The sequence below is a fragment of the Ambystoma mexicanum genome, chromosome 14 (genome assembly GCF_040938575.1).
Source record: "Ambystoma mexicanum isolate Mex_15411 chromosome 14, UKY_AmexF1_1, whole genome shotgun sequence".
NCBI lineage: Eukaryota > Metazoa > Chordata > Amphibia > Caudata > Ambystomatidae > Ambystoma > Ambystoma mexicanum.
The window spans coordinates 595,989,915-596,000,319 of NC_090940.1; the positions used below are offsets into that span (position 1 = coordinate 595,989,915).

General features: G+C 46.2%; 1 protein-coding gene across 2 annotated transcripts in view; it reads left to right on the forward strand.

The window, feature by feature from the left end:
• The window catches only part of ZC3H14 (zinc finger CCCH-type containing 14), a 437,675-nt gene extending 427,270 nt beyond the window's left edge, over window positions 1-10,405 (forward strand). For both annotated transcript variants that reach the window (XM_069637953.1, XM_069637954.1), the window contains exon 17: window positions 9,705-10,405. In XM_069637953.1, coding sequence (XP_069494054.1) covers window positions 9,705-9,711 — 7 coding nt within the window. In that variant the 3' untranslated portion in view covers window positions 9,712-10,405. The remainder of the gene's footprint in view (window positions 1-9,704) is intronic.

A 10,405-nucleotide genomic window follows, 5' to 3' on the forward strand; every position in this document is an offset into this window, starting at 1 on the left:
GTTGGGAGGGCCCGTGTGCCATTGACACCTGTCACACCCACACTCCAGTGGGACTTCCCAGTGTTATGAATTCCCTTTCGAAGGCTTTGCAGGTCTAAGTAGAAAAGGGTAAGGGCAATCCCTCCAGGTCTCTCTGCCTTTCTCCTCCGTTTGAACTGCCGGTCCGGAATAGCTGCTTCCTCGTGCATTCGGCATTGCTGGAAGTGTGCTCTCGTGCTTTGCCTTTTATCCCTGTGGGGGAAGGGAAAGGGTCGTCAGGTGTGCATAGTTGTTGTCAAGTGTCTGACTCTGCCTGACCCTTGTGTTGGGACAAGTCAGATAAACGGCTCTGGTGTTAGTCCATTGTCTGTCACATTATAGGAAAGTGTTTGTGTTGGAAAGGGGGTGTAGAACTTCTGAATATCCTACGGGGTAGAATGGGGAAAAGTTGTTATAGGGAAGGGGGTACTTCATCTCACCCGTCAGTGTCCCACTTCCACTCCCCAAAAACCCCTCATCCAGGTGATCTTCCCACACTGGTCCACCCCCAGGAACTGGATCCAATATCGATGGCCGTGTCGTGGCCACCTGGATGTCAGATCCCGGGAACTAGCGGGTGAGACACCTTCAGGTTTGTCACTATCTATTGAACCAGTTGAAAGTGTGTTCTACTTTAACTCTAACCATTTTCCCTCTCAAACCCAATTTTGTAATGGTGAACAAAAATAAGTGTGAATACTGACCTTGATTATCACTCAGTGTGCTGAAACATGTTTAACATAGAAATTATTCATCTGCGTTATTGGTTCTTGTTTAAATTAATTCCATCTTCCATTGAATGTTACTATTAGTTGCTGCTTTTGAAAGAATGCCTAATTTGCCTTGTGTTTACTTGATGCCTTGTGTTTACTGATTTCATTGTGCTACTCTGCAGCTCACATTAACCCTCCTAAGAGAAGCCTGGCTGCTCAGCCAATCTACCGACTTGTGTAGTACACACCTATATTAAGAGTTGGGTTCCTAATACCAAGGGATAAGGCTTGTGAAGTCCCACACCAGTTGGACTTCACCAAATCGTACCCAACAGCGTAATCTTCCTTTCTGTTTTACCCGGGTTAAGTTTAAGGTTGTTGTTACTCTTCCATGCATTCATTTGTAAGGCAAACACAAGAGGTGATGGAGTGATAATGGCTGGAAGATTGAATTAATCTTAACCTCTGGCATTGCTCTGGGCAACCCTCCAGACCATTATTCTTCACTTGCCAAGCCATTACAAAATGTGAAAGACCATATGCAAATCAGGCCTGGTCCTACCCCAAAAGGGGCAGGCCAGCCGAACTGCTAGGCCACATCCCTTCTGCATGAGATCACCAGCATCCCCAAAAATGTTTCGACCTTGTTGGGTCTCATCAGTGAGGAGTAGCTTGGATCTCTAGGCCCAGCAGGCAAGGGACCCATATCTGGGAATACCCGTCCCACTCTGGGTGAATATAGCAAAACACAAGAGGTGATGGCTGGAAGGTTTTCAATTAATCTTAACCTCTGGCATTGCTCTGGTCAACCCTCCATGCCATCGTTCTTCGCCTGCCAAAGCCATTACAAAAGGTGAAAGACCATATGCAAATCAGGCTTGGTCCTACATTAATTTGTAAGGAGAAATAGATGAGGATTTGGACTATGTCCCTGCTGGTGGCGATTTTGTAGATGAATGTGAGTGTCATCTGCATAGTTGTAGCATGCAAGCCCATGTCATTGGATGAATCATATAGATGTTGATGTTACGCTCACCTGGTATCCACAGGGACGCCACCCAGCCGGGTTACTTGCTGGTATGCTTCTCAGCTTTGCCCTGATGTGGTCTGCGGGGAAGGTTCTGCCTGAAAATACAGGAGGACTGTGTTCAGGACTGAACGACTGGGGTAAGTATCCTCCCTCCACCCCCGTATGATTTCAGTCCCTCTGGCGGCCTCTCCTCACCTTGTGGTAGAATTAGGCGTGCTCTCCGTCCTGCCTTCTTTGCAGGGGCGCGTTGTCTTTCATGGGCGAGTGCGGTCCAGTTACTCCACTGACGCCGGCCCGTTTGATATTGTTCAGGTAGGTCTTATTGCTGTTCTTTAGTTTTGTTGCTATCCTGCATGCCTTTCTTTGTTTAAAATGTCTCTTTTTTTTCTCCCTTAGGTATGCGGAGCTTCATCGCGGCAAACTGGCTTGGTTGAGCCCTGCTGGTAAATGATGGTGCATTAAGAGCGCTATGATGCGGTAAGTAAGCGATATGCGCAGCGCTGCAAAGTCTTGCCTTTGCTAACCTTTGTTTTCCTTCCTTGTAGGTCGCAGTGTTCTTCAGCGCGAGTGGAATGTCCGGGGTGGTGCCAGCCAAGAGGTGACCAGCCAGGTAAGCCTTTTGAGCATTTTGTAATTTGTAAATGTCTCTACTGCTTTCTTTAATGTTGCCTCTATCTTCCTCTTTCCGGTCGTTCTGTCCGGGAGGTGTGCAGATTCGAGGAAGCTGTTCTCAGTAGCTGCGAGTGTTTAAAGATGAAGACTGCAGGTAAGATGATGCTGCTGCTAATGATGTTCCTTTTGTCTCCTTGCAGATTCTGCTTCTCCGAGGTTCGAGGGAATAGCTGGACACGGTGAGCGTCACGTTGCAAGCTGCAAAGTAACGCGAAGCGTGTTGTCTTGCTCGGGTGTGGTTTAAATAGCCCCAACAAAATAGTCCAGGTAAAGTAGTCCCTAGGCTACCACACCCAAAACACTAGACCGCATAGCTTGGTTGTAGGAACCAAGCTATGGGCATGCCTCCATGTTGGCTGACAATACAATAAAGTTGTTCCCAAACACATTGTTTTTCATGGTGTATGAGCCTGGCGCCATAGGTGCCAGGACTGGCCCCATGAGGGCTTTTGAAGAGGATGCCAGGCTCTAGAGGCCCGAGTCCTGACTCCACCTGGCCAATGGGTTTGCCAGAGGCGGTTTTGGGTTAGGATCGTGACAGCACTCCCCCCTAAGGCCCCTCCCATGGTGTTCCTTCTGTCTGGCCCAGGTTTGGTTGACAAGTTCTTATGGAATTTCCTGATTAGACCTGGTGCGTGGATATTCTCACTGGGCTCCCAGGATCTATCTTGTGGTCCAAATCCTTTCCAATCGACGAGATAATATAGCTTGGTGCTAGAGTATTTAGAGTCCAATATAACTTTGACTTCGAATTCTGGTTCTCCGTCAACAAGTATGGGCTTAGGTGGTGTCCCAATCCGTGTGCCGGGTTGCATTGGTTTCAGGAGGGACACATGGAATACCGGGTGGATGTGTAGATTAGGTGGTAAATCCAGTTTCACGGCTGCTGGGTTGATAATTGCCCTAATGGTATAGGGTCCTAAGAATCTGGGATGAAAGGTCCGGGTTCCCTTGATGGGTACGAATTTAGCGGCTAACCAAAATTTGTCTCCTACTTGATAATCAGGGGCCTTTTTCCGGTGTTGGTCGGCGAATCTTTTGTTTTTCTTTGGCATGAATAAGGTGTTCCTTTGCCCTTTTGAAAGCCTGAGTAATGGTTGTGCGTAGAGTCTTTACCGCTGGCATTTCCAAGCTGCTGGAAGGTCTAGTTCAGAGGTACGTAGATGTCTGCCATAAAGAGTATAGAAGGGTGTTTGTCCCGTGCTTGAATGCAAAGAATTGTTTTATGCATATTCGGCTATCCATAGTAGGTCTTTCCAATTCCTTTGTTCGTGGAGCAGCATGCACCATAAACCTTGCTCGAGTGTCTGATTGGTTCTCTCGGTTTGGCCGTCCGTTTGGGGATAGTGACTGGTAGATAGCCGAACGTCGATCTGCGCCATTGCACAACATTTTTTGCAGAAGTTTGAAACAAACTGGCTGCCTCGATCAGAGACCAGAATCGAAGGGAAGCCATGTAGCTTAACCACGCCCTCCAGGAACACTTTTGCTAAAGAGGCTGCGTCTGGGAGGCCTTTGAGAGGAATAAAATGGGCCATCTTCGAGAATAAGTCCACAACTACAAGGATGGTGTTGAACCCTTGGCTTGGAGGTAGATCAGTGATGAAGTCAAGGGAAAGAGTGTGCCATGGAACTGGAGGAATGTCCAATGGTTGTAGGAGACCAGATGGTTTTTGTTTCTGCGATTTATTTTGTGCGCAGACACCGCAGGACTGAATATACTGAATGATGTCCTTACGCCAGGTAGGCCACCAAAAGTACTCTTTCACCTTAGCTAGGGTTTTGGCAATCCCAGGATGCCCTTCGATCAGTGAATCGTGATAGTTTGAAATAATATGCTGTTGTAATTCCTTCTTGGGCACATATAGGCGATCCCTAAAAAAGGGTAGATGGTCCTTGATGGTATATTGTTCTCCTTGAGTTTGTTTGCCATGCGAGATAGGCATCAGGATTCATTGTCCGTTGGATTTCTTTACGTAGTTCTGCTTGTGTTAAGACTGTCGTGATCCCTAAGAGTTTGTCTTCAGTTATAATAGGTACTGGGTCTGGAGTTGTATATACTATTTCATCTATGCCCATTCAAGATAAGGCATCCGCCTTTCCGTTTCTGACTCCTGGTTGAAATGTGATTACATAATCATATTCGGCGAAGAAAAGGGCCCACCATAATTGGCGCGAGGACTGGGCCTTGGCTGTTTTGAGATATTGCAGGTTTCGGTGGTCTGTAATGACTGTAATGGTGTGTCTGGCCCCCAGAAGGTAGTGCCTCCAGGCTTTAAAGGCGGATTTGATAGCCAGGAGTTCCTTGTCCGTGATGGCATAATTAATCTCTGGAGGTGAGAACTTTTTCGACCAGAAGGCCACAGGATGTAGCTGGCTGGTTTCGGGGTCTATCTGTGAAAGGACAGCCCCCATTGCGAGACTGGACGCATCAGTTTCAACGACATAAGGGAGGTCAGGACGAGGATGTCGCAGGATTGTAGCGGAGGTAAACCTTCGTTTAAGTTCCTGAAAGGCTTCTTCTGCTTCTTCGGTCCAAGCAAACTTTTTATTGTTTTTTCGGAATAGTACTGTGATTAGGTGCACAACCTGAGAAAAATCTGGGATGAACCGGCGGTAGAAGTCCGCAAAGCCCAAAATGCTTTGTACCCCTTTCAGAGACATCAGTGAAGGCCATTTCAGAATGGCATCTACCTTGTGCACGTCCATTTTGATGCCTCCTGGAGTAAGGATAAAACCAAGAAATTCTACTTTGGTGACGTGAAAAAAGCATTTTTCAAGCTTTGCAAACAACCGATGTTGACGGAGCTTGGTGAGGACTGAACGAACATGCCTGACATGATCTTGTTCCGAGGCTGAGTATACTAAGATGTCGTCTTTGTACACTAAGGCACACACATCAATAAACTCCCTTAAGACGTCATTCAGGAAATACTGGAATGCCGCAGGGGCGTTGCATAACCCGAAGGGCATGACTTGATATTCAAACAAGCCGTACTTAGTACAGAAGGCGGTTTTCCATTAATCTCCTTTTCTGACTCGGACCAGGTGGTACGCTCCTCGAAGGTCCAATTTGGTTTAAATCTGGGCATCTTTAACTTGGTCTAGCATCTCAGGGATGAGTGGCAAGGGGTAGCGGTTCTTCACGGTGATCTGGTTTAATGCGCGGTAGTCAATACAGGTTATCAAGTCTCCTTCCTTTTTCGGTACGAAGAACAAAGCTGCGGGGGACTTCGAAGGACGGATAAATCCGTTTGCAAAGTTGCAAAGTACTGGTCTAAATAGGATTTCAAATGAAACTTTTCTGGTTCTGTGAGAGCATAGATCCTGCTGCAAGGGATTTGTGCACCAGGAACAAGGTCGATCTGACAGTCATAGGGCCTGTGCGGCGGCAATGTATTGGCTTGGTCCTTTCGGAAAACATCCTGAAAATCATGTAAGGTTAATTTTCGTGCCCGCCAGTCTATCAAAGGGTTGTGAGCAACCAACCATGGCATCCCTAGTATTAGCCTGAACTGAGGTGCCTTGATGAGATCGAATGAAATAGACTCCCGATGTCCGTCCTGGCACAGCAAGGTTACACTGGCTGTGCACTGGGTTACTGGTCCGGAAGCGATTTCTGTCCCATCCACGGTGGTTACCTTGTCCATAGTTGGCTTAGAACGCAAAGGAAGCCCCATCTCTTCTGCCAGTTCTTGATCAATATAATTTCCAACTGCTCCGCTATCGATGTATGCTTCAACGGCATGCATTCTTGACGACTGTTGGTGGTTAATTAAGATCACTGGTATTGCAAAGTGCGAGGTCAGCAACTCTTTCTTCTCACTCGACAAACTGACCTCTACGTTTGCCGAGTTTGGTAGTTTTCCGATTCCTTAGCTTCATCCTTCTCTGTGGCCCCGACTGTTCTTCTTGGGGGTTTTACTGGAGAGTCCTTCAGGAAATGTCCTGGTTTCCCACAATACAAACAGAGTTGTTGTCTTCTTTTGTCCCGCTCTTGTTTTGTTAATGGAGGCCGTATCCCTCCAATCTGCATGGGTTCTACAGCATTTTCAGGTACACAGGGTGTGTTTTCCCTTGGTCGAACATACACGGTCCGAGGGTCCGACTTAAACCGGTCTGCCTTTCGGTCCTCAACCGGTGGTCTAGCTGCACAACCAAATTTAAGAACTCTGCACAGTCTCTGGGTGGATCAACCACCTGGGCTAAGACGTCCTTTAATTCGTCTTGTAAGCCTCGATGGAATAACGTGGTTCTTTTGTTTTCTGGCCACCTAGCTTGGGCAACCAGTCTGTTGAAGGTAGCAATGTACGTTAGCAAGTCCTGATTCCCCTGTCAGAGGGACAAGAGTTCATTGTCTACTGCTTGTTCCTGGGTATGGCGAGCAAAAAGTTTTTCCATTTCTCTCTGGAACCCCCCAAAGTCATGTAATAGAGGATCGTCATGGGTTACCAACGGCACCGACCAACCTGCTGCACTACCACTCGGGTATGATGAGACAAAAGCTACCCGAGTTTGGTCGTTTGGAAATGCTCCAGCCCTACAAAGAAAATGAAGGCGGCACTGATTGATGAATGTCGCATACTTCTGTGGGTCGCCTGAGAACCTTTCTGGTGGTGCCAGGGGCACTGTTCCAGGTAACTTGATCTGTACCGTAGTGGGTGGTAAGGCAGGGTTTTGCATCGTTGGATTGCTTCCAGGTAGAGGCGTCTGTCCTGCCTGTGATTGCAAGTATTGCCTGCTAATCTCTTCAGTGCGTTCTTTGGTCACTATTAGGTCTCTCCGGAGGGCATTAGTCTTTTGTCGGGCAGAATGAACCTCAGCACAAAGCTCTCCTAGTAATTTGGCCAATTGGTCAATTTCTGATGTTTCCATGGCGCCCAGGTGGATTTGTTATGGTAGGCTTTGCGTTCTGTTCCGCTCACCTGGTATCCACAGGGACGCCACCCAGCCGGGTTACTCGCTGGCATGCTTCGCAGCTTTGCCCTGATGTGGTCTGCGGGGAAGGTGCTGCCTGAAAATACAGGAGGACTTTGTTCAGGACTGACCGACTGGGGTAAGTATCCTCCCTCCACCCCCGTATGATTTCAGTCCCTCTGGCGCCCTCTCCTCACCTTGTGGTAGAATTAGGCGTGCTCTCCGTCCTGCCTCCTTTGCAGGGGCGCGTTGTCTTTCTTGGGCAAGTGTAGTCCAGTTACTTCACTGACGCCGGGCCGTTTGATATTGTTCAGGTAGGTCTTATTGCTGTTCTTTAGTTTTGTTGCTATCCTGCATGCCTTTCTTTGTTTAAAATGTCTCTATTTTCTCCCTTAGGTATGCGGAGCTTCATCGCGGCGAACTGGCTTGGTTGAGCGCTGCTGGTAAATGATGGCGCATTAAGAGTGCTATGATGCGGTAAGTAAGCGCTATGCGCAGCGCTGCAAAGTCTTGCCTTTGCTAACCTGTGTTTTCCTTCCTTGTAGGTCGCAGTGTTCTTCAGCGAGAGTGGAATGTCAGGGGTGGTGCCAGCCGAGAGGTGACCAGCCAGGTAAGCCTTTTGAGCAGTTTGTAATTTGTAAATATCTCTACTGCTTTCTTTAATGTTGCCTCTATCTTCCTCTTTCAGGTCGTTCTGTCCGGGAGGCATGCAGATTTGAGGAAGCTGTTCTCAGTAGCTGCAAGTGTTTAAAGATGAAGACTGCAGGTAAGATGATGATGATGCTGCTGCTAATGATGTTCCTTTTGTCTCCTTGCAGGTTCTGCTTCTCCGAGGTTCGAGGGAATAGCTGGACACGGTGAGCGTCACGTTGCAAGCTACAAAGTAACGCGAAGCGTGTTGTCTTGCTCGGGTGTGGTTTAAATAGCCCCAGCAAAATAGTCCAGGTAAAGTAGTCCCTAGGCTACCACACCCAAAACACTAGACCGCATAGCTTGGTTCTTATGCCTCCTTGTTGGCTGACAATACAATAAAGTAGTTCCCAAACACATTGTTTTTCATGGTGTATGAGCCTGGCGCCATAGGCGCCAGGACTGGCCCCATGAGGGCTTCTGAAGAGGATGCCAGGCTCTAGAGGCCTGAGTCCTGACTCCACCTGGCCAATGGGTTTGCCAGAGGGGGTTTTGGGCGAGGGTCGTGACAGTTGAAGAGTAGTGCTGAGAGGGATTAGCTTTGTTGGAACACCACATATGAGTATGCGCAAGGTTGAGCTGAAAAGAGGGTAGTCTGGTGGTTTCTGTGCGGAATGATTTCATCCATTGTACTGCAGTGTTGCTTACCTGCTCTCTATTCCTTTGATGAGGGTTGCCTGGTTAACAGTCAAAAGTTACTGAAAGGTCTAATAGCATCAGTGTGGAAGTGGTTTTGGAGTCCGAATTCATTTTTAGGTCATCCCAGATGGAGAGTAGTGCTGATTCACAACCTTCTCATTGGTCGGAAAAAAGACTTGTGCCTGGTGCAGCAAATGGTTGGCATTACGGGGCATTTGACATATGAAAACCAAAATGTAGTGGCTTTGCCAATGGTTTTAAGTTTTACTTTATAGGACAATGTTGAGTAAATCTAGTACAGCGCAAATAAGCTTTTTTTGTCTGTTTCTTTTCTGTAATTATAAAAATTTGCTAGGCACTTTGCTTCAAATTACAAGACTTGTGTATCTTTATTTGATCTGTTTGAGTGCTCCCTGTTTCAACTCTTAGGGGGTTGCAGAACACGATGGCTCAAAAAAAGGAATGGCTGCATCTCTGGCTAGTCCACATTCCACCAATCCCTGGCGAATTTGGGATGGATGGATGCATTCTAACTGCAAAGCTGGATACCTTTTGTAGGACAAATACATATATCGCACACACATCCTTAGGACGCTCAAAGGGATAAGAAGCGTAATGAGATCCTGCACGTGGTAGAGGTAAATTGACTGTTGGTGAAGGTGCCTACGATGGAAAACTAGATAACAAGCTAGACACGTTTTCTTACGCTTATCAACTGCAAGAGTAGGGGTTTGGAGGAGTACATAACAAAAAGCCCCAAAAATTCAGCTGGTGTCAATGACACATTTTCCAACATTTCAATTTCCTTAAAAATAAATCAGATTAACAGAGGAAGGCAGATGTTTCAAATCCTATAGAAGTTAACCAGATGACTATGAAAATGCTACATTTGCTTTTTTCGTGTGCTTGGTCCGGGAGGCAGATGTTTCCAATCCCATAGAAGTTAACCAGATGACTATGAAAATGCTACATTTGCTTTTGTCGTGTGCTTGGTCCAGTGTCTTAATCTTGTTTTTGTTTTTCAGTGAATGATACTTCTAAAAATGAATCCTAATTTCTGATTTGGAGTATGTGGAAACCCGCCGAAAGCTGCTGTCCCACGCCTCCCGTTTTCTTCAGATGTTTCACAACTTTGACAAGTGCAGGACACTTTTGTTTTTTTAACTGAAGAAATGTTGCGACCCGCTTTGTGAATTGTTTCTATTTTTCAAAAGTTTGTACATTTTATGAATTATTTTGTTATTTTTACCGCACAGACGTTGGTGGCACTTGTGTCCATTTGTCAAGATCTCCACCCAAAATGTGCCTCAATCTTTTATAGTACATGAGATTGAACACCAAATGTCAATTTGCTTTGTCTTGTGCGAGCCTAAGGCCATAAAAAATATATTTCTATGTTTTGCAGGTTTTCTAGTGCATTTGTACTGTGACTTGAAAAGCTGGAAACTGGCAGTTAGGTTAAAAAATAATTGAAAAGGACCTTTTTTCCTGCCCGTACTTTTAATACAGCTCCACAAGCCTCTGTAAACTGCATAATATTGAAGTACAAATATTGTTAGGAATTATGCTGTTTATTGAAGATCGTTGAACTATTCGAACCCCTCAGCATTGGCTAGTGCTGTCTGTGAATCCTATGTGACATGAATGTTTTAATTTATTTATAGTATTTCTATAAGTGTACCTCTAAATTGGTTACATTAACAATAAAAAATGAAAATGAAATCAA